This window comes from Salmo salar, chromosome 09 (genome assembly GCF_965601325.2).
Source record: "Salmo salar chromosome 09, fSalSal1, whole genome shotgun sequence".
In the NCBI taxonomy this organism is placed as follows: Eukaryota; Metazoa; Chordata; class Actinopteri; order Salmoniformes; family Salmonidae; genus Salmo; species Salmo salar.
The window spans coordinates 139245877-139271204 of record NC_138299.1 but is presented as its reverse complement, the minus strand read 5'-3'; the positions used below and the strand labels follow the sequence as shown (position 1 = coordinate 139271204).

The 25328-nt window shown below is 45.1% G+C and overlaps 1 protein-coding gene across 1 annotated transcript in view; it reads left to right on the top strand.

Moving 5' to 3' along the window:
• The window catches only part of vasp (vasodilator-stimulated phosphoprotein), a 39290-nt gene extending 14710 nt beyond the window's left edge, over window positions 1–24580 (top strand). Inside the window, 2 exon segments of the mRNA NM_001140907.2 lie at window positions 12932–13085; window positions 23365–24580. Of these exon segments, the coding sequence (NP_001134379.1) occupies window positions 12932–13085; window positions 23365–23376 (166 nt within the window). The 3' untranslated portion in view covers window positions 23377–24580.
• The last annotated feature ends 748 nt before the right edge of the window (window positions 24581–25328 follow it).

Here is a 25328-nt window from a genome sequence, read left to right as displayed (position 1 = left end):
GAGCATATTTAAATTCACACAGGACACCGGATAAGACAAGAGAAATACTCCAGATGTAACAGACTGACCCTAGCCCCCCCGACACATAAACTACTGCAGCATAAATACTGGAGGCTGATACAGGAGGGATCAGAAGACACTGTGGCCCCATCCGATGATACCCCCGGACAGGGCCAAACAGGCAGGATATAACCCCACCCGCAATGAATAACTATGCATAGTCACTTTACCCCTTTATGTACAAATTACCTCGACTAACCTGTACCTCCGCACATTGACTCAGTACTGGTACCCCCTATATATAGCCTCATTATTGTGTTTTTATTGTTTATTTAGTTTATTTAATATTTTCTTGACTCCATTGTTGGTAAGGGCTTGTAAGTAAGCATTTCACAGTAAGGTCTACACCAGTTTTTTTTATTTGGCGCATTTGACAAATAAAAGTGTCGGCTGGAGTGGTGTAAAGCTCGCTGTCAATGAACTGTGGAGCAGTGGACGCACTTTCTCTGGAGTGATGAATCACGCTTCACCATCTGGCAGACCAACGGATGAATCTGGATTTGGCGGATGCCAGGAGAACGCTACCTGCCTGAATGCAGAGTGCCAACTGTAAAGTTTGGTGGAGGAGGAATAATGGTCTAGGGCTGTGTTTCATTGTTCGGGCTAGGCCCCTTAGTTCAAGTGAAGGGAAATATTAGTGCTACAGCATATTTCCTGTTTCAGCATGACAATGCCCCCGTGCACAAAGCGAGGTCCATACAGAAATGGTTTGTTGAGATCAGTGTGGAAGAACTTGACTGGCCTGCACAGAGCCCTGACCTAAACTCCATCAAGCACCTTTGGGATGAATTGGACCGCCGATTGCGAGCCAGGCCTAATCGCCCAACATCAGTTCCCGACCTTACTAGTGCTCTTGTGGCTGAATGGAAGCAAGTCCCTGCAGCAATGTTCCAATATCTATTGGAAAGCCTTCTCAGAAGAGTGGAGGCTGTTATAGCAGCAAAGGGAGGACCAACTCCATATTAATGACCATGATTTTAGAATGAGATGTTCGAGTGTCCACAAACTTTTGGTCATGTAGTGTATGAGTGTCCAACATGTTCTGCCAGATGAACAGAGAAATAGAAAGCCAAAGTTGAACAAGTGGAGGGAAACTGTTTAGCGGAGGGCTTGAGCCCAAAAAACAGTTGTCACGTAGAGTAGGCCAGAAGGCTAAACTGGAAAACCTAACCTCTATAAAAAAATAAAAAGATGGCGGAGCCGCAAAAGTTCTTCTGTGCAACGGTGTTTATTTACATAGTGATTCCGGAACAAAACAACAGTACTGCCATCAAACGTATACCTTATGAGACAGCTTAAAAACAAAGCTGCCCCACCCACAGCTCAATCCAAAATGCCTCTCCTTGAACTGAAAGAGAGGCTCCTTTTGTAGGGGTAGCCCCTCCCCTCAGAACAATTAACACTAATTAATTAAGCAATTACCTATTCAACATACAGTTTCCATTTATCTAAACATACCAAAATATATACATTGCAACACGTTTATGAAACAACATCACAATATCACATTTACAAAATTACATCACTACTGACAGTGTCTTCCAATATGCCCGTTTACATTAATGAGCCATTCCGGACAGGCACTACAAAGTAAGCCCAATTCCCTTAGCTCGGGTCCTTATCCAGCATACCTGGAAGCTACAGAGATGGAGAGAGAGAGGAACAGAACAAACAACCGTGCTCATCCATAACATCGATAAGTATACTAAATATTGCTTATATTAAATATGAACACCTGTCTTTATTTCTTTATACCCTAACTGGTTACTGAAGTAAGTGTGAAATGTATGTACTAAGATAGAGACGTTAACTTGTGTGTCGACCCACATTGTTAACTTATCTGATAACGGAGCAGGGAGGAGTGATGAATGTGTGCGTGCGTTAAAGTACCAAATGCTGCCCGCGGCCAGTGACGGACTTCTACGTCACATTACCTTCCTCCTCTCCTGAAGCGACCAGGTTCGGGAGTCTGGATAGGTAGTCTGCCGTGACATTTTCTTTTCCTGCCTTATGACGGACACAGAACCTGAAAGGCTGGAGCTCCAGATACCACCTGGTCACACGAGAATTCCGGTCCTTCATGGTCTGGATCCAGGTCAGTGCTCTGTGGTCTGTGTGCAGGTCAAATTCCCTCCCAAGAAGGTAGTAACGGAGGCTATCTAGGGCCCACTTTATAGCCAGGCACTCCTTCTCGATTGTCGAATACCTGGTTTCCCTCGGCAACAGCTTCCGACTCAGGTACAGTACAGGAAGCTCTTCTCCTGGCTCCCCTTGGGCCAGTACAGCTCCAATTCCCACAGCCGAAGCGTCCACCTGCACGAGAAACCTCTTCTGAAAATCAGGGGTCTGGAGAACAGGGAATGAGCACAGTCGTTTTTTCAGTATCCTGAAGGCTTCCTCACACTCCTCAGTCCACTTCACAGGGTTGCTGGCCACCTTTGAAGTGAGGTTGGTTAGAGGGACAGCGATGGTCGAAAACTGCGGAATGAATCTCCGGTACCATCCTGCCAGACCTAGGAAGGACTTCACCTGTGTCTTGGTTCTGGGTTGAGGGCTGTTCCTGATGGACTCCACTTTGTCCACCTGAGGTCGAACTTCACCCTTACCCAGCTGGTAACCCAGATACTTAGTCTCCTGTTTTGCCCACTCACACTTCAGGAGGTTAAGCGTGAGGCCTGCATCATGGATCTTCCCCAGGACTCTGCTAAGATGCTGTATGTGCTCCTCCCAGGAGTGACTGTAGATCACCACGTCATCCAAGTAAGCAGCACAGTAATCGTCACAGTCCTGGAGGACCTTGTCCATAAGCCTCTGGAAAGTTGCAGGGGCCCCATGAAGGCCAAACGGCATGACCTTAAACTGGAACAGGCCCATCGGTGTCCGGAAGGCAGTGTAGGCCTTGGATTGTTCGTCCAGGGGCACCTGCCAGTACCCTTTGCAGAGATCCAATGTGGTGATGTAATGAGCTCTACCGATTCTCTCCAGTAAGTCGTCAATGCGGGGCATGGGGTAGGCATCAAACTGGGAGATGGCATTCACCTTACGGAAGTCCATGCAGACACGCAAAGAGCCATCCTTCTTTGGGACAATGACAATAGGGCTGCTCCATTCACTTGATGATGGCTCGACAACATCCATCTCTATCATGGTGTGGACCTCTTCTTTGAGGGCTACCACCAGCCTCTCAGGCACACGGTAAGGATGCTGGCGGACAGGGTTCTGGCCAGGCTTCAAACGAATGACGTGTTCCAGGACTTTGGTTCTTCCTGGCCTCTGACTGAAGAGGGCCGGATACTTGCCAAACAGCTGCTTCAGCTCATCTTGCTTGTCTTCTTCTAGGTGAGCCAGTATGACCTCTGCTCGTCCTTTCCATGCCTCTGTGACCCCATCTGACTCGTCCTCTTCTTCTACTCTGCGGACCAGAAAGGACTTTACCTTGGAGAGTTCCCCTTTCTCCTCCCAGGCCTTGAGGAGGTTCACATGGTAGGTTTGCTTCTCCTTACCCTTGTCCGGGTGCAGCACCTCGTAGGTCACCGGGCCCATCTTCCTCCCGATTAGGTACGGCCCTTGCCACTGCGCAAGGAGCTTGCTGGTAGACGAGGGAAGGAGGAGCAGGACTTTCTGTCCTGGCTCAAACGCTCTGTGGCGAGCGTGCTGGTCATACCCTCGCTTCTGGGCCTTCTGGGCTTGCTGAAGATTTGCCCTAGCCTCCTCTCGGTACCGCTCCAGCCTGTCTCGCATCTGGAGAACGTACTGGACAATCCCCTGTCCTGAGGTAGCTACTGGGGAACCTTCCCAGCACTTCTTCAGCAGGTCCAGTGGTCCCTGCACTGGCCATCCATAGAGGAGTTCGAATGGTGAGAAACCTGTCGATGCCTGAGGCACCTCCCTGTAAGCAAAAAGCAGAAAGGGTAACCACTTATCCCAGTCTTTACCAGTGTCAGCCACAAACTTCCTCAGCATATTCGTGAGCGTTTGATTGAATCTCTCTACAAGCCCATCCGTTTGGGGATGGTAGGGAGTGGTCCTCAAGCCTTTAATGCCCAGCTGTCGGTGGAGTTGAACCATCAGTCGTGAAGTGAAGTTTGTGCCTTGGTCCGTCAGGATTTCATCTGGGATTCCTACACGAGAAAAGAGCTGAACAAGAGCACTGATTATTTTTGGAGAGGTTATGGAACGGAGTGGGAAGGCTTCTGGGAACCGGGTGGCATAGTCACAGATCACCAATATATACTGGTAACCTGCACTACTCTTCTCCAAGGGTCCAACAATGTCCATTGCAATTCTCTTGAATGGGGTAGAGATAACTGGCAGTGAACATAGAGGAGCCCGGTCAGACCTACGGACAGCACTGGTTTTCTGGCACGTGGGGCATGTTTTGCAGTATGTTTGTACATCAGTATACATGGAGGGCCAAAAGAAACGGGAGCCTAGCCTAAGATAGGTCTTATGTTGCCCTAGATGGCCTGCCCATGGAACTGTATGTGCAAGGTTGAGAACAAGTGGTCTACATGTAGATGGCACCACTAACTTCCTGCTATCTGCTTCTGACCCAAGGTAGAGTATGTGGTTGTCTACTGTGTATATTCCCCCACATGAAGATTGGCTGTCCCCAGCTAAGGCCTTATCAAATAAACCTTTCAAGGTTGCGTCAGACTTCTGCAGTGTAGCAAAATTTTGTGGAACTTCCCATTGCACTTCTAACCCAGACACATCAGCAACAGGTACAGGGGTTCCCACATACTTCTCAAGACGCCGCTGGCGGCGTGACTTTCTGGGCCCTTTGGTTCCCCCCTCACACAGACTATCACACAAGTCAGGCAGAGGTTGTAAACCAGCTTTGGCCTGTGCACGAGTGACAACTGAACATGACACCTGAACATCAGACTGGCAAACTGACTGCTCATATAGCTGACCCCCCACACTTCCCAACAGATCAGAGAGTACAGGCACATCCCTCCCCAAAATCATCTCAAAAGGTAGCTTCTCCATTACCCCAACTTTGAGGAGGTATTTCTGACCCTGAATCTCCACTGTGAGTTCAGCTGTGGGCTGCTGTGACTGGTCACCATGGACACATTGGATCAGTGTCTGGTGACCGTAATCAATGTCATTAACAGGTACATTACATTTTCTGATCAACGACAGGGAACTGCCGGTGTCAATCATAGCAGTAAGACTTTTACCATTCACTTTTACAGGTACCAAGACTGACCCTTCCCCAGTCTGTCTATTCTGAACACCATCCCCCTCTCTGGGCACATAACAGTAACCTGAGAGCTTGGATTTACGTAGTGGACACATTGAAGCCTTGTGCCCCTGCTGTCGGCAGTAAAAACAGGTCAGACCCCTCCCATCAGAGCGAACTGCATGATCCCTTACCTCCCTCCTCCCAGACACATAACCCCCAGAGTTACCTCCACCATCTCGGGTATCTCTGATGTCCCTTGTGTCTCGGAGACTCCTTGGAGCGGGTGCTGCAGGTCGTGGTGGGCCCCCTTTACGTGCATTATGGTACTGCAGCGCAAGCTTGGCCGCCATAAGCCCGTCCTTGGGCTCGTGCTCTCGAACCCAGGTTCGAATGTCGTGTGGTAGAACTTGTAGAAGTTGCTCGAGGATGATGACCTCACCGATCTCGTCCTGTGTCTTCTCCTCTGGTTGAACCCATCGTCGGTAGAGACCCTTGAGGCGGTGGTACGTCTCTGTCGGTGACTCACCCGATGGCGTCGATGCAGCTCTAAAGCGTTGACGGTAGGTCTCCGAGGAGATGTCGAACTTCATCAGCAGCGCTTCCTTCAAGCCCTTGTAGACGTTGGACAGCCCCTCATCCATTGCTGTGTAAGCCTCTAAGGCCTTGCCCGTGAGCAATGGGACAAGCCTGCAGGCCCACTAGACTGATTTTAACTGGTAGCCTAAGTATGAACGCAGAGATGAAGAAGAGGATTGAGGGATTAAGAGGGACGACGGGGGCCAGATGTGGAGACTAAGAGAGGGGGAGGAAGAAAATAAGGAGTGTGGAGAAGCATGGTGGGATGGCCTGGTAAACAGAGAGGGAGAGCCACTGGACCTGACTGTACTTGTCAGTACAAGCTCTGAGCAAAGCCTTATACAGACATTTCTTAGAGCGTGTGCCCCAGTCGTGCACTGCAGTTTCCTGTTTACCCCTCACTGACTGAGAAACTATAGGCTCCCATTCCGGCTCCAAATGTCAGTGTTGGCTGACTAGGAGTTTCTGTCTTTTTTATTTTAATTCTCAGCTAAACATGGTCTTTGAGTTTGGTTTATTGGTTCTCCTGTAGGCGTTGTCTGTCTATTCAGGCCATAAACTTATCTTAATGTTATTATCATAATGTTATCAGTTAGGTTGCTAGGAGCCTATAATTTGTCATCTTGACACACAGGATATTTTCATAACCTTTGCATGCAATAGCACTTGGTTATGATCTTAACATGTGCAGTAGCCACAGCTAATGTTTCAAGGGTTTGTGAAAATTCCTCAGATTAAGACTGAAAATGACCATTGCCTGGTTGAGTTATTTTAATGTTCAGCCAGTGACCTATTGGCTCTCACAGGTTAAATGAACTAGTCAGCTAGTTAACACTTAGCTTAACTACTAGTCTAGACTCTTAGCTAACCTTCAAGGACTGCATTATGTGTTGTTTGGACACTGTCACAGGAATAAGTTGTTTTTGGCATTTCTTTTTCATGGTTCATTCAGAAGCTAACGTGTGAAAAACGTGTAGCATCCTGCCAACCTCTCGGACTCTGTCGACGTATGCACACACATGTAGTCTCAATATCTGTAGATGTATCAATAATTCACTCCTCACTCTGTCCTCCTGAGCCTATGCTTTCTCTCATATTAAAAATGCATCCGTTTCCCAGTCCTTTTCTCTGTACCTTCCCAGTTAGCAGCAGCCCTCACCGCTCTATACCTGGGTGGGTCACGTTCACTGAAAACAAATGTGAGAAAACATTTTGAAATATAATATTGGCATACTCGCTAGATAAGTTCAGCTGGCACCTCTGTTTCTGTGCTTACTGACCACAATCCACGTCTCTCTTTCCTCACACCGTTATGTCCCCAGCCAGGGACATCTTTATTTTATTTTTCCATCTATTAACTTCTTTCTTCACCTACCTTACCTAACAAACATTTGGGTCAGCAGTGAGCACATGAGTGTGTAAACTTGAAAGGGTGTGCGTTTGTGTGTGAGTTCACTAGTCAGCCTGAGTCAACCCTTATTAGGCATTGCTGGGAGCAAGAGGTGGGCTGTGGCTACAGAGCTATGTCACAGGAAGTGGGAGATTGTATCACGGGATGGAGGGAGAGGAGAGGAGGAGTGGGAAAAGAGATTGATAAAGAAAATGAGTCTGCTCTTCCTGGTTCTCTCTCGACTAGACTAGCCTTTGGCAAAAAGAACCTTGGCTACACATGTACTGCAATGTGAACTTATCATGTGTGGACCGATACCTCCGGAGGTAGTGCAGGGCAGTGTAAACACAATTGTCTCCTTGAGCCAACACTCATACAGGACAAATTGTTATAACATAATAATGTTTTTGAAACAGCTGAAATGTCTAGACGTTTCACTTATTTGTCTTGAGTTTTTACCTGAAATTGTCGCAATTGCTTTTACCTCAGTGACTTCCATGATATTGATCAAATGAAGCCTGGTTTGTTCTAAGGTAACTTTTTTAATACGGTAGCTAGTGTCAGCCTAAGAGCTCCAGATAGCTGTTGTTCAGCTAAACGTCAGCATTCAGCTACTGGCAGCACATTTTACGTAAGCATTCAGAAATTATACTGAACAAAAATATAAATGAATCCATTTCAAAGATTTTACTGAGTTACACTTCATATAAGGAAAGTGGTCAATTGAAATAAGTTCATTAGGCCCTAATCTATTGATGTTGTTAGCTTTAGACTGTTCTCTCTGCTTCCGCACGGCAAGCGGTACCGGAGCATCAAGTCTGACACCAACAGGCTCCTGAACAGCTTCTATCCCCAAGCCATAAGACTGCTAAATAGCTAATAAAATGACTACATAGACTATCTGCATTGACTCCTATTTTATTTTTGTACTGTCTCTATGCACATTCTACACACTCACTCACCATGACCAACACACACCGCTCCTCAGACTCATCTCTCGTAGTTGGAATAGGGACTCTGTCACTCTGTCATTCACTCACTCAGCCTTGTCTGAAGGTCAGGGACTTCTCCTTTATGTGTGACAAGGGGAGTGTGTGAGCCTTGATATGAGCCAGAGTATCGTGGTGGCCCTCACTATCTGTTTGTCATTGTCACCATGTCTGGCTCTAGTCAGTAACACTTGTCTGTTAGTGCCACTGCACATAAGCCTACTTGCATAACACTGTAGTTCTCTCCTATAGATTGGTTTGTATTTCTAGTATTCTCTAAAATGTGTTTACTTTCTCTTATAGACCAGGGGCTGCGAAATGCCAAGGTTTCTATTAGCTGGTACATTTCCCTAAGAACAGGTTGCATTTCCAGTGTTATGTTGCTGTCTGAATAGTTTTTCTGTCCCGGGAGCCCACATGGCAGTCGGCTATGGGGGTGGTGTAGTGCAGGTGGAAGGTTTCAGAGCTGGAACACAACAGAGTTTTCTGTCTTTGTCCACCTCTGTTGTTCCCAGGGGCGAAAATCTGATATCAACTTTGGAGGGGACAATTACATGAAATTTTCTCAAGAGCAATTCCTGAGGGGGACACCAAAAGTAGTGCTGTAACACACAGCCTACGTTGTAATATGGTAAATGTATATTGAGGAACCAAAGAAATAAGGTGTTTGCCGTACTCCTAACTACCGGTACCCAAAACTACACAACTAATCACAACAGCAATACCATTGCCTTTAACAAATCTTAGTTCAGTCACCAGTGTAAGTTGAGAGTGGGGGTATCCATGGCATTTTCCAATTATGTTCCTATTTTACAAGTCAAAAAAATGGAGAACCTTTCATAATGTTGCCAAACAAAGACTCAACAAACTTACCTGAGACTCCCTGTCTCTGCCAGTCTGTCCCTGCCTATCTGTCCCCAGCTCTGCTGTCTGTGTGCCATCTGTTGCCTGCTCTGCCTAATGAGATCATTGTGAAACATTTTCATTAGCATTTCACTTCTTTCTTATGAACATTTTATCAACTAGTCTTTGAGATATTAGGCTACTAGGGTTCTTACTTTGCGTTTTGGTGTACTGAAAAATACTCTGATGTCCGTCTTTTTTCTGCCATTTTTCTACCTGGCTGGCTACACACACACACACACACACACAGTGTGTAGGTTATTTACAGTAGGAGATGGGCTTCTATCATATCTTCTATCATTCTATATGGGCTTCGATCTAAAAGGTAGCTAGCAAATGTGAAACGGATTGCAGTGACAAGAGTTGACAGCTGTATGAGTTCACCATTTACACAACATATGCTGCAACCTTTTGTAATTTTAACCGTTTGTTTCATATTGGCTGGCTTCCAACAATAGCTGAATTTGCAAAGCTAGCGAGCACAAATTCCGTTTCAGTGGTGTTTGCTATAATCTTTGCTACCCGGGTTAAATAAAGGTGAAATAAAATAAATAAATAAAAGTTCCTTTGCGACAATTTAGCTTTTGCAACGAGACCATTAAATATATTTAAGACAATGGTAGAAGAGAGTGTAGTTCTGTTCAGTTTGGACTTCAGTTTATCGCTAACCTTATCACAGGGACTTTGAAGCACTAACTTACATTGCTGATCTTGGAATAAATTGACGATAGCAAAGATTCCATCTTTGACGACGCCACATAAATGGAATAGGTACTAGCTAGCTTAATAGTTAATATTTGCGCGCTAGCTCTGTAAATTCAGCTAGTGTGTGTGTGAACCCTGCCAACATAAAACAAAACATTGCTATGGCGCGATTGACTGGATTAACCTCATGTCAGTCACGTGCATTGAGTGCCTTTCAGACAGTAGATACGAACCCTCTGTTACCTTGCCAACTAAGGAACTGGCAGTGGATCAAACCATTGTGAGGCAAAGGGTGGGGGGTCGCAATCTTTTGAAACTTAAAAAAGCGCTATTAAGTGTCTATAATCAGCACAATTGCTTTCATTGCGTATTATTCATATTATTTAAATTACAGAGTTATGTTTACAGTGATATATTGGGGGGGACAAATCATATTTTTCCCAGGATGGGGGGGTCGTGTACCCCCCGTCCCCCCTGGGATTTCCGCCCCTGGTTGTTCCCAAACTATCTTATTTTGGATCAAACCTACACTACCGTTCTAATTATATATATTTTTTAATTCTACTTGCACACAGAAATGAGTAACATGGACGGCCACATATTAGCTTATGTTGATTGGACTAAATCGTTTTTAGTATATTTTGTTGTCACTCTATTAGACTAAGCAGAGGTGATTTGATGATGTTGAAATAGTGCTGGAATAGTGGAGGCAGCTCCTGTTTTCTTTGCTACTTGCGGTAACTCTCTGTCATTCTAAATCAATAGTTGTTTAGTAGTCGTAAACATTAAGTTGATTGACCATGCGGTATGTCATGTAACTGTTTGTTACATGCAATATGTTTTGTGGACTTCACCGGACAGATGTTGCCCTCCGGTTTTGTGATGAAACAAAGGTGTGTTTGAATTTATTACGCCACTGCCTTCCTATTGTCTGGGCCTTTAGGCCTATATATATATATATTACGCTGTCAAGGTTATAAAGCAAACAACACAAATATCACAACACATACACTACCGTTCAAACGTTTGGGGTCACTTAGAAATGTCCTTGTTTTTTAAAGAAAAGCACGTTTTTTGTCCATTTAAAATAACATCAAATTGATCAGAAATACAGCATAGACTGTTAATGTTGTAAATGACTATTGTAGCTGGTAACGGCTGATTTTTAAGGGAATATCTACATAGGCGTACAGAGGCCCATTATCAGAAACCATCACTCCTGTGTTCCAATGGCATGTTGTGTTAGCTAATCCAAGTTTATCTAGTCTAAAGAAGGCCAGTTTGATTGCTTCTTTAATCAGTACAACAGTTTTCAGCTGTGCTAACAGAATTGCAAAAGGGTTTTCTAATGACCAATTAGCCTTTTAAAATGATAAACTTGCATTAGCTAACACAACATGCCATTGGAACACAGGAGTGATGATGGCTGATAATGGGCCTCTGTACGCCTATGTAGATATTCCATTAAAAAATCTGCCGTTTCCAGCTACAATAATCATTTACAACATTAACAATGTCTACACTGTATTTCTGATCAATGTTAGGTTATTTTAATGGACAAAAAATGTGCTTTTCATTCAAAAACAAGGACATTTCTAAGTGACCCCAAACTTTTGAACGGTAGTGTACCTCCTTAAATTAGCCATTTAATGTGTCGTTACATGAAAAGAGTGCCTTTTGCATCCCTTTTGATATTTTAAGTATAAATTGTGGACCAATATTGAATTTTATAACCCTGTTATATTAAAAAAAGTGCATTTTTAATATAGACCACATGGAGAATGCAAAAAATATTTAAATATGAATAAAGACTTGCTAAAGTGCCAAAATTCTTCATTTTGACATGTCCCTCTGTGCATTCTCTGTGACATCTAGGAAGATTTTAACCCACTTAACCCCAACGTTTTCAGCATTGTAAAGCCCTAGTTATTTTGTTGTTTTGACGAAGATTATTATTTATTTCAGCTACTCTTTTTGGCCATTTTTCTAGTGTTTTGTGGTGGCGAAATAAGCGGGTTGAGTACCATAGGGTAAAAGGGCTAAAAAAAATTAGCAATTTATACATTTTTGTGAAGCTTGCATTCAATTGCCACTCCCTGTTACACACAAGTTTCCATTCCCCCTGTCACAAGAAGATTCATGGCTGATTTGTCAACCCTGTACTTTATTTAGCACTTAATAGGCACTTACTACCTTTTTTTTTATCATGTTAAAAGTAGGTGAAATCTAAAGTAATTTTTTTTGACCAAGTTACACTTCTGAAAAGGCTCTGACTTGGTGGAATGATGACCCTTCTGCATTCCTGCTCTCTCTTTTTCTCCCTCTCTGTGTCTCTATTTTATTCATTTTTATTTTACTAGGCAAGTCAGTTAAGAACAAATTCTTATTTTCAATGACGGCCTAGGAACAGTGGGTTAACTGCCTTGTTCAGGGGCAGAACGACAGATTTTTTTTTTTTTTTTACCTTGTCAGCTCGGGGATTCGATCTTGCAACCTTTCGGTTACTAGTACAGCGCTCTAACCACTAGGCTACCTGCCGCCCCGTATCTCTCTGGTCTGTCTCTCCTACTCCATCTCTTCCCTCACGGTGTCTCTCTCTTTCATACATGCACTAACATCTGGTAAATGCATTGGTGCATATTCTCACAATATACATGTCAAGGGAGGACCTAAACTTAGACTATACACTCACAGGCGTATAAATGGCCTGTTGATTGTGCTGAAGAGACACCATTCAATATGGTGTATTACCTGTTGTTTCCTCCCTTCATTAAGAGTGTATTGAGTTGGCTTGCATCAGTGCTCGGGAGTCCATTGACAGCCATAGTGTGACAGTGGCTGGGTGAGTTTGAACAGAGCAACTGGACGCTGGCCTGTATGGACTGGCTCAACTCTCAAGCATGTCTTGTTTATGGCAGCATGTGACCTAGCTCATTTTTCTGATTCTTTCTCTCCCTCTCTTCTCCCCTCCCTCTCTTCCTACCCTGCTGTCCTCCACCATATTTTCCCTGGTTCCCTCCTTCTCCATTATTAGCCCCCCTTTCTCTCTCTAGCTCTCTATCTATTCAACTCGAAGCTTTTTTTGCATAATAAATCATTACACTGTCTCTCCCTTAGTGAGTCCAGTATCTGCCAGGCTCGGGCCACGGTGATGATCTATGATGATGGGAATAAGATGTGGCTCCCGGCAGGAACAGGGCCTCAGACTTTCAGCAGGGTCCAGATCTACCACAACCCCTCCACTAACGCCTTCAGAGTGGTGGGACGCAAGATGCAGACAGATCAACAGGTAGAGTGCGTGTGTGTCTATATTTACAGTATCTATGACAATGTCTGTGTAGTCTGTGTGAATGATTGTTTCACAGATTGTGTGTGTTTGGTCTTGTGTGAGGTTGTACATCATCAACAGCTTCACACCTCTAGTACCAACAAGCCTAGCCAGCTGGAGAGCTGTGAATCAGCCCTTTATCCACCTATGGCCATGCGCAGGCAGGCTAACACCCACTAACCACCTTTGTGACGCAAGCACAAACACCCTACCCCAGGTTCTATGTGCTGGTTCAAAGAGCTGTGTTCTGCCTCCTGTAGTTCCTCCGTCAGGGCCAACAGGCTAGTACAGGCCTGGGTGAGACCTATCAATACTTACAACTCCTGTACTGTCACTGCTTTAACAATAGAACAAGACAAACAGCACTATATATACTGAACAAATGTATAAACACAACATATAAAGTCTTAGTCCCATGTTTCATGAGCTGAAATAAAAGATCCCAGACATTTTCCACATGCACAAAAAGCTTTTTTCTCTCCAATTTTGGGCACAAATATTTTTACATCCCTGCTAGTGAGCATGTTTCCTTTGCCAAGATAATCCATCCACCTGACAGGAGTGGTAAATCAAGAAGCTGATTAAACAGCATGATCATTACACCTTGTGCTCGGGGCAATAAAAGGCCATTCTAAAATGTGCAGTTTTGTCACACAACATAATGCCACAGATGTCTCGAGTTTTGAGGGAGTGTGCAATTGGCATGCTGACTGCAGGAATGTCCACCAGAGCTGTTGCAAGATCATTTTGTTAATTTCTCTACCATAAGCCGCCCCGTTGTTTTAGAGAATTTGGCAGTACATCCAACCGGCCTCATAACCGCAGACCACGTGTAACCACAACAGCCTATGACCTCCACGTCCGAACTTCTTCACTTGTGGGATCGTCTGAGACCAGTCACCCGGACAGCTGATGAAACTGAGTATTTCTGTCTGTAATAAAGCCCTTTTGTGGGGGGAAAACGAATTCTAATTGGCAGCATGCCCTCCAAGACCCACCCATGACTGCACCCCTGCCCTGTGATGTGAAATACATAGATCAGGGTCTAATGAATTTATTTAAATTGACTGATTTCCTTATGAACTGTAACTCAGTGAAATTGTTGCATGCTGCATTTATATTTTTGTTCAGTAGAGATACAGTATCTCACCATCCCATCCCTCTCTCTCTTCCCCCTCTCCTGCTCTCTCTCCGTACCATTCTTTCTTTAAACATCCAGTCGCCTGAGTGTTTCCCATAGACATATCTTAAAGTGGATTATGTTTCCTGAGAGGTATTTGGCCAGCTCAACCATTTCCTGTGACAATATGAGTATCTCTGTCCCCTCCCTCTGTGTCTGCTTCTATCTCTCCCTGACTCTTTTGGCGCAGGGAGTTTAGGCGCTCGCTCGCTCCTCCGCTCTGTGGAATTCAGGGGTTTTAAAACAAATAGAGAAACGATGCATCAGCACATTCAAACTGAGTCACTCAAACCCAGAGCACCATGGCCTGTATTGAATCACCAGGCTGGTGCCACCTGCTGGACTGATATAGACCTAGAGTGCATTTCTCTTGTCCAAACTGGCTTCCTCTCCTTGATCTGAAAGCACAGGCTAAGTGAAATGTGGAAAAAGCTTTCAATTAGGAAGATGGAAGAGAGGATACCATGCCACATTAGACTGAGATGCACCCTAAACACTAACACTTAGGGTTGGGCGATATATCATGATTACTGGTATGGATCCACATACCGGTATGGATTTTTTTTATCACTGAGTGTTTGTATTAAGGTCTAATATTGCCATTACACATGTAGTTCCTTCCATACAACCTGAGTAAGGACCGTTCACTTCTCTAAAATCTGCAGCTTGTCCATTTCAACTATACAGAGCATCACCTTGTTTCTTGATAAAGAAGTGGGATATGACGTGGATGTCGATTTAAGGCAGCCCCCCGCACCCCTGTGATTCAGAGGGGTTGGGTTAAATGCAGAAGACACATTTCAGTTGAATGCATTCAATTGTACAACTGACTAGGTGTCCCCCTTTCCCTTATCCATGATATGCCAATGTTGGGAGTGTCATGACTCGTGTCTTGACTCCGACCCCCTTCTCTCTAAGGTGGTGATTAACTGTCCGATTGTGAAGGGCCTGAAGTACAATGAGGCCACGCCCAACTTCCACCAGTGGCGGGACGCGCGGCAGGTGTGGGGGCTCAACTTCGGCAGTAAGGAGGATGCTGCCCTCTTCGCCAGTGGAATGGCCCATGCACTGGAGGTGCTCAACTCCCTGGCAGACGCAGGTACTATTAGAATGGATTTTACATGTAGCCTCAACATGCATGACAACATGCTTTACAATACCTAAAGGCACAGCACAGTCTGAGAAAGAATTGAGAGAGATGCATGTGTGGAAACATGAGCATGACTTGCATCTCACAGCTTTTTTAAGTCATACTAAGAAAATCTCTTTATCTGCAGGTTACGCTACCCTCCCCCGCCCAGTGTCAAATGGACCCTCCCCAGAGGAGCTGGAACAGCAGCGGAGGTACCAAGTGTGGGATATCCGGGGGGGGGGGGGGAGTACAGTACACTCACCTTTACTTCCACATTGAGTTGTAATTAAGGGTCAGTACAGGTATCAAGACAAGACAGTTTCATATGACCAGTCCCACTGACACGGTTTTACATAACCACACTGACTCAGAGGGTTTGTTAGCATTAGCCTTACGCCGCTTAGCCCTCAGCCAGCCTCTTGAGATCGGAGGTTGAAAAGCTAAGGAAGGTCAACTCCTCTTTGACATCGAAATCCATCCTTTCCTACCTCTTCCTGTGGACCCCACACTCACCAAGGATACGTCCAGCTTTACCCCTAATCTCATTTAGTCTAATGGGCAATATGACACACTCTGGAGACTCTGGGATAGGCTGGCAAGGTTGTCCATCAAATGGTGGTAGTAATGGTCACAAATATGATTGTCACGATGGCGCTGACAGAGAAGGGCGACATCTTACGAGTTCCAAGTCATTTGCTATATAGTGACTTTTATTGTGTTTCTTTACTTTTCTTCTACAGAAAGTTCATAGTATTATCACATATGACCGCCAAGCACTTCTGGAAACCAGATTGATAGTTACTAACCTCGATTTTGACTTCAACTCCAACTCAGCTGTTCCACTGTTCATACCGGACCCTATTACCGTTGTTCCATGGGCTACCAAAAATCTGCAGGCCTAGACGCGAGACGAAGTGGAGACGAGGTGGAGTTGATTCTATTAGCAAATGTTCAGTCACTTGAGAATAAGAAAAAGACTTGAAAAGCTGCAATATTATGTCTTACTGAAACGCTATGCACGTAGTACTCGGTGGATTCTCCATGCAGCGGCAGGATCGGCCGGTGGCTTTGGGGAAGTCGAAAGGAAATAGAGTTTTTTTTCATAAATAACAACTGCTTCAAGTGTGCTGCTTCAAGTGTGAAGAAAATCTCTAGCAATTTTTTTAAACTTTATTATTATTTATTTGTTTATTTTACCCCTTTTTCTCCCCAATTGGGAGTTACATATCCAATTGGTAGTTACAGTCTTATCCCATCGCTGCAACTCCCGTATGGACTCGGGCGAGGCGAAGGACGAGAGCCGTGCGTCCTCCGAAACACGACCCCGCCAAGCCGCACTGCTTCTAGACACAATGCTCACTTAACCCGGAGGCCAGCCGCACTAATGTGTCGGGGGAAACACCGTACACCTGGCGACCGTGTCAGCGTGCATTGCGCCCGGCCTGCCACAAGAGTCGCTAGAGATTTTGTTCACCTGATAGAGAGAGACACATTTATTTATTTATTTATATATATATATATATATATGAGGCCACTCTTCAAAATGTGCAATTTTGCCACACAACTCAATGCCACAGATGTTTCAAGTTTTGAGTGAGTGTGCAATTGGCATGCTAACTGTAGGAATGTCCACCCGAGCTGTTGCCAGATAATTTAATATTAATTTATCTACCATAAGCTGCCTCCCAACATTGTTTTAGAGAATTTGGCAGTACGTCCAATATATGAACAGTAACTCAGTAAAATCTTTTAAATTGATGCATGCTGTGTTTTTATATTTTTGGTCAGTATAGAATACCTCATGGTAAATTGCAGGCCCTTTTATCTAAGAGTTTTCATCTGTAATTATCATGGCAGTCTACATCCCTCCACAAGCCAACACCCCTCTGGCACTCAATGAACTGTATGGGGCTTTAACACGGGGGACATAAAACCGTCCTACCTGACTTCTACCAACATGGCTGCTGCTCCAGTAGGAGTGCTAATACTCTAGACTACTTTTATTCTACCCACATAAGTGTTTACAAGGCCCTCCCCCGTCCTCCCTTCGGCGAATCTTAGCATGACTCCATTCTCCTGCTTCCTGTTTACAAACAAACTCAAACAGGAAGTACCAGTGATGCACTCAATACGGAAGTAGTCGGATGAAGCAGACGCGAGGATACAAGACTGTTTTGCTAGTACAGACTAGGATGTGTTCCGGGATTCATTCGATAGCATTGACGAGTTTATCACAACAGTCACGGGCTTCATCAATAAGTGCATGGGTGATGTCATCCCCACAGTGACTATAAGAACATATCCATACCGTAAACGATGGATTACAGGCAATATCCGCGCTGGGCTAGAGCTGCTGCTTACAAGGAACGGGACACGGACATAGACACATACAAGAAAGGACAAAAGGACAATATAGAAGGAAGGTGGAATACTATTACACCGGATCCAACGCTCGTCGTATGTGGCAGGGCTTGCAGACAGTAACAGATTACAAAAGAAAACCCAGCCATGAGATGCCCAGCGATGCAGAACTCTCAAACGAGCTAAATGCCTTTTTATGCTCACTTCGACGAATATAACACTGTGTCTTGCGTGAAAGCCCTTGTTTTCCGGATGACTGTGTGATTTCGCTCTCCGTGGCCGATGTGAGCAAAAACGTTTAAACAGGTTAACAAAGATAAGGCCGCCGGGCCAGGTGTAGTACCAGGGCGCATGCTCAAAGCATGCGCAGACCAACTGGAAGGTGACTAGAGACATTTTCAGTCTCTCCTTGTCCCTGTCTGTAATCTCTACATGTTTCAAGTTGATCACCATTGACTCTGTTCCCAAGAGGTCTGAGGTAACCTGCCTAAATGACTATCGCCCTGTAGCACTCACATCTGTAATTATGAAGTGCTTTGAAGGGCTGGTTATGACACACATCAACATCATCATTCCAGACACCCTAGACCCACTCTCATTCACATACTGCCACAACGGCTCCACAGAAGACGCAATCTCAATTGCACTTCACACTGCCCTCTCCCATCTGGACAAGAGGGGAAATAACTATGTGAATGCTTGTTCATAGGGGCGGCAGGTACCCTAGTGGTTAGAGCGTTGGACCAGTAACCGAAAGGTTGCTAGATCGAATCCCTGAGCTGACAAGGTCAAAATCTGTCGTTCTGCCCCTGAGCAAGGCAGTTAACCCACTGTTCCTAGGCTGTCATTGTAAATACGAATTTGTTCTTAACTGACTTGCCTAGTTAAATAAAGGTTAAATACATTTGTAATTTTAAAAAAAAATAGACTACAGCGCAGTGTTCAACATGATAGTCCCCTCCAAGCTCATCACCAAGTTAGGGACCCTGAGACTGAACCCCTCCCTTTGCAACTGGATCCTGGACTTCCTTACTGGCCAGCCCCAGGTGGTGAGGGTAGGCAACAACACCTCCGCCACACTGACCCTCAACACAGGGGCCTCTCAGGGGTGTGTGCTGAAGTCCCCTCCTGTACTCCTTTTCCACCCACAACTATGTCCTCCACCATCAAGTTTGCAGACTATACGACAGCGGTAACCCTGATCACCAACGGCGATGAGTCTGCCTACAGAGAGGTGGCCAGAGACATAGCAGTGTGGTGCCAGGACAACCTATTCCCTCAACGTCAGCAAGACAAAGGAGCTGATTATGGACTGCAGGGAGAACATGCCCACCATCCACATCGACGGGGCTGTTGTGGAGCGGGTCGAGAGCTTCAAGTTCCTTAGCGCCAACATCCACTAAGGACTTAACATAGTCGTGAAGCGGGCATGGCAGCGCCTCTTCCCCCTCAGGAAGCTGAGCAGATTTGGCATGGGCCCTTGGATCCTCAAAAAGTTGTACAGCTGCACCATCGAGTGCATCTTGACTGGCTGCATCTCCGCTTGGTATGGCAAATGCACCGTCCTTGACCGCAAAGCACTACAAAGGGGGGTGCGGACAGCCCAGTATGTCACTGGGGTCGAGCTCCCTGCCATCCAGAACCTCTATATTAGGAGGTGTCAGAGGGGGGGCGTTCTCTGGGGTGAAGAATGACAACAGACTAATCTGGGTTTGGCGGATGCCAGGAGAATGTTACCTGCCCCAATGCATATAGTGCCAACTGTAAAGTTTGGTGGAGGATGAATAATGGTCTGGGGCTGTTTTTCATGGTTCAGGCTAGGTCCCTTAGTTCCAGTGAAGGGAAATCTTAATGCTACAGCATTCTAGACAATTCCATGTTTCCAACAGTTTGGGGAAGGTCCTTTCCTGTTTCAGCATAATTCCCCATGCACAAAGCGAGGCCCATACAGAAATGGTTTGTCAAGATCGGTGTGGAAGAACTTGACTGGCCTGCACAGAGCCCTGACAACCCCATCGAACACCTTTGGCTTGAATTGGAATGGCGACTGCGAGCCAGGCCTAATCGCCCAACCTCACTAATGCTCTTGTGGCTGAATGGAAGAAAGTCCCCGCAGCAATGTTCGAACATCTAGTGGAAAGCCTTTCCAGAAGAGTGGAGGCTGTTTTATATATACTTTTGGTCATGTAGTGTATCTACCTCAAATACCTTGTACCTCTGCACATTGATCTGGTACTGTTACTCCCTGTATATATCTCCATTCTTGTGTGTTTTATTTTAAACTCTGTATCATTGGGATGCGCTTGTAAGTAATTATCACGGTACAGTCTACACCAGCCCTCAGTCAACCAACAGTGTTTTAAAGTGTGTGTGGCGACAGCAGCTCCTGTGGGTGACAGATGTGTTGGGGTAGGGGACCTGGAGCGACCCGGATTAGGGCTTCTTGGCCAGATGTGGACTTTAATTTCAGTGCTGGGCTAATCAGAAGCTGCGAAATGCCCCTTCACAGACCCAGCATGGCCGCATAGTCGGCACAATTTATTCACGAATTTGCTCTTAAGTCTTACACTGCTCCAGAGCCATCTGTCACAATTAGACAGTGCCCACTGTGATTGTTCGAAAATGGTTGTTGCTTTAATGAAAGGATTGCTGGTACAGTTCACTTGGTTCAGTTCACTTGCCATGTTATTATTGTCGAAAGATGAAAAACAAAATGTAATTTCTCTGCTATGCCACCTCTGGCTAGATACCTTATTTCCATGGAGGATGTGGTGCCTTCCCATTCATCCCTTCACCATATACAACATTGCTATATTATTTGTGCCTTTCTAAATCTGTTTGGGTGTATGTTTGTTTGTCTCTGTGTTAATCCCCATGAGTTTTGTCCCTGTAGGCTGGAGCAGCAAGAGCGAGAGCGGCAGGAGTGGGAGAGACTAGAGAGAGAGAGACAACAAGCTGCAGCAGGTCAGAGGCACCATCTTGTGTCAAACAGCCACACTGACAGCAATACAGTTCGCCTTTTTCAACACTGTGACAGTCACTTACTTTTTTTATTTTTTAGTGCCCACTCCTCCAGTCCCACCGTTGGCCCCCCCAGCACCTCCGGGCCCTCCTCCACCCCCAGGACCTCCTCCGTCTGGGCCCCCTCCTCCCCCTGGACCTCCTCCCCCAGGACCCCCGGCCACAGGATCAGGACCCCCGCCCGCCCCACCGCTGCCCTCCCCAGGAGGAGATGGGGGCCTAGGGGGAGGTGCAGGGGGCCTGGCGACAGCCTTAGCCGCGGCCAAGCTCCGCAGAGTGGCCAAGGTGAGAGACAGAAAGGAGAAATAGTGGCCTCAGGATAAGAATTAGCGTAACAGTTGTTTTGTATCTGTTGTATCGATCGCCACATTTTCTGCAATCACCAATTATTTCTGATTTGGACTTCAATGCAAATCATTTTGAATGCCCGAGCCTCTGTTTTGCAGTGCTAGCTAGAGCTAAAGGTGGTGTTGTATCGATACACTAACCGCTCCTGTGTCTTCTACTGCTCTCTGTAGGATGATAGTGGTAGTGTTACTGCTGCTGCAGCACCGGCTGCCAAGCCTGATCAAAGCCGCACCAGTGGCTCCATCGGTGGTGGTGGTGGTGGTGGAGGAGGAGGGCTGATGGGTGAGATGGCATCCATCCTGGCACGGAGGTAGGTGGTACTGAAGAGAGCACTGCTATAAATGAACAGATTCATACGCCCCAGTCAAGGGCGCTGTGTATGCCCCTCTATGGCTTTGATCTGGCTTAGTGAATCTTTAAGTGTTGTACCACACTCTTACTCTCCTTTTGTTTGTCTTGTTCAGGAAAAAAATGGCAGATGGTGGGGCTAAGCCACCTGCTAAGACAGCAGATAATGTAAGTATATGTTAATTTATTGGCCAACTATGTCGTGAGTACATAATTGAGCAATTTCCATCTAGTCAAAAAACAAACACTCAAGTTTGTCTGGTCTCTGTTTTCTTTCTCTCTACAGGATGACTCAGAGTCTCAAGGCCAAAGTGGTGAGAACTGTGCGTGTGTCAGTCTGTTTTGTTTGTACCTAGGAAGATAAATATGCTTAATATTAGACTTTTATACAATTTTGATGTAAAATATCCCTCTCTCCTTTTTAGACACTCTTGGAAGAAGACCATGGGAGAAATCAGCCACTATTCCCAGGTAAGTTTTCAGCTTCCTATGCTCTCTCTCTCTCTCTCTCTCTCTCTCTCTCTCTCGTGTGTCTGTGGTAAGAGCAGCCTGTGTGGACATATGTCAGTCTCAGAATTCAAAGAGGGGTGTGTGTGTTGATGAATTGGTTGCTTCCCATTGTAAGAGCAGAGTGTGTGTCTCACAAACAGGAATAACTCCATCTCCAAGAGCATGGACTCCACCTCTCCCTTGCCCCAGGGTCCCAGGTACAAAGTCCCTCTCCTGACAAGACAACAGGACTGATGCTTTCCTGTTCTCCCTAGCATACTGTCCCATCTCCCTTCTCTCTGCCAGGTCAACAGGGGCACAGCTTCAGATCGTGGTGCTGGGCTATTGTACTGTTGACAGCACCACCTAGTGGACTTCAAAAAGCTATGACTACTGTGACAGTCTTTCTCATCTGCATCATTCCATTCTGATATGTGAATTGATATCTCTTGATGTAGTATAGAATGGAATTTTGTGTGTTTTGCCTGGCATTTCTGGACATTTGGTTGTGTGGTCAACAGTCAAATGTCATTGAAACTTTGAAAGCTAGCCTTGGGTTGTCTGTGGTGTATGTGTGGTGCTTCCGGAGCCCTCTTTGGGGGTGCTATGGTGATGGGTTGGATTGGCAGCATGTGTTGTCAGTGATGGGGCTATGTTCAATCTTAATCAGTCTCTCCCTTTCTCTCTGCCTCCCCTACCCACTCGCTTTCTTTCCACCCCATCTCCACACCTTATCCAGGGTGAAGCATGCAGGTGGTAGTAATGATGCTGGAGGTGGTGAAGAAACAGATATGGAGAGGATTAAACAGGTAAATATTATTTTCTGAAGCACCTCTAATGCCAAGATTAGTATAGATATATCATCATATGCAATACTAAGACTGCAAATTATAGAATGTTTTGGTTGCTTCCTGTAGGAGATTCTTGACGAGATGCGGAAGGAGTTGCAAAAAGTCAAGGAGGAGATAATCGGAGGTGAGACTATGCAGATATTTGTTTTGGGCCACAACTATTTTTCACACAGAAACCGATCCAATGACATTTGTATAAAAGTCCAAATTAAGTGGGGGGGGAAAGAACAAAGGCAGGTGTTGAATTGATTGTTTCTTGTCTCTCTCCTGTTCCACAGCCTTTATTGAGGAGCTACAGAAGAGGGGTTCCACATAGTTCTGCTAGAGGAACAGGGGGATGGGATGGATGGAGGTTATGGCCCTGTGTGGACCTCTCCCCTATCACCCCCTCCAGTGTAGCCCAGGGATTTTTTTTCTCTCCTTCACACATTCACACACACCTACATACTTGCACACGACATGTACACGTTAACCCAGGGAACCGATTCACAAATACAGGACTAGATCACCTGCTACCACCCCATCTGTGATGACACAACCTCTCCTCACTCATCCCTTCTTGTATCCAACTCTTCCTTCATTTCATGAGAACCACTGTAGAGCACATAATCACGGCTGCTGTTGCTCTTACTCCTTGTCATGTACAGTTGTATCTCTCCCCCCATGTATCTGCCCCGTAGAAATCCTGCTCCTATTCACTCTCTTTGTCAGACAGACCAGTGTTTTTTACTGGAGTCTTCAGTATTCAGGGAAGATCATATCATTCATTCTTGTTACTGTAATGGCAGAGTGGTTGGTTGGCTTTTGTAAGAATCCTCTTTAACCTGGCACAGCTTCGACCTCAAACACGGCCTTCAAATAATAACATTTTAAATGGGCCAAGACGACATAGGCCTATCTTGAGAATGTGTGGTGACAGGAGGAAACTACCAGATTGTACAGGGACCCCATGGTGGAGGGCTTTCATCCACAGCACACACTGCTCCCTTCAGGCCTGGTGCACAAGAGCTTATAATGCACCACTGCCATGAAGCAAGGGCTACTGCTCCCAAGTGTACTGCTCTGTCAATGGCCAAAAAAAGAGACCCTACACAAACTTCAGTTCTACAGACTTTGAGGAGAAGTCAGAGGAGACATGCAAAGGGAATGTGATGGATGACCTCCAGGAGTGCCGTGAGAGAGGAGAGTACTGTGGTTCTGTGCTATGGAGGGAATCCTAGTTCTTTCTGCATTGCACTTGGCCTGGAGAAAGTGTGTATTTTGTGTGCCACTCAGAATTGACGAAACACTCATCTTTACCTTCTGCTCAAAATGAGACACTAATAATTTGCCAGTGCAGTGATCCTAAACTTTACTGTTTCTTTTGTTTGAAATTTTAAGTATGTTTTCTAACTACATTGAAATATAAAAATTCGGCCATGACTAAGTCAATTAATTGGCCATGACCAACTGCCTTGGAGAATATATATATATATAGAATTTTTTTTGGGGGGGGGGGTGCTAGCAAAATTGAAATGCTGTTTCTATTTTAATTGAGGTGAATGGGACATTTTTGGATTGTTTTCTTTTTAAGAGATGTAATTGGGTTACTGTTTTTGTTTTTCTAATAGAGTATAGGCTTTTTACACTGAAATATAAATAAAACAGCGTAGAGACACTGGATTAGAGATGCCTTTTTATAGTCAAATACAGCCGCTTCTTGTAATGCATCAGCTTCTTGAGTCTCCTTTTTTTGGTCTTTCCATTGCTCTTTTTAAGCCTTTAATATTTGTCAGGATATTCTGGCTGTCAAGGCATTGAATGGGATTATTTAGTACAAAAAATAGCTCAAATGCATTTATGAACATTTTGAATAGTTAAGAATGTAGGTATTAATTTTGATACTGTATTTCAATATGACTCAACAGGATAGTGTTTGGGGGATTAGGAACGTTTTTCTGGTTGATGTTCCTTCTCAAGTGCGGGATAAAACGGTTTTTGTTATTAAAGTGGGATGCTTGGGACAACCCAACTAAAACGTTGGGGTCAGGGTTAGATCTATGGTTAGGGTAGGATCCCACTTTGCATTTACTGGGATCAAATGGTAGGCTATCCACAACATTATACAATAATTCAGAAAGGACCTGCATGGGACAGTACTACAGGACACTATGGACAGTAGCATGCATGACGGGTGCTGTTCTATGTTTCAAATGTATTTAATGACAAATCAGTCATTCTAGAGCTGAGACCCTGTGACACACGATATTGAAACATATGAACATATTCATGCAGAGGGGGCATTCAAAATGATTAATCCGCGATCAATCCGGAACTGATGTAAAAGGGCGAATGACGTGACAAAAATTGTAACTCATTGTAAAATAAGAGTCAATAAGTGTTTGGCCAATTATACACATTAAAGTGTGTTTTAGACCGTTCCATGTCGAAAGCAAAGATGGAACGATCATGTTGGG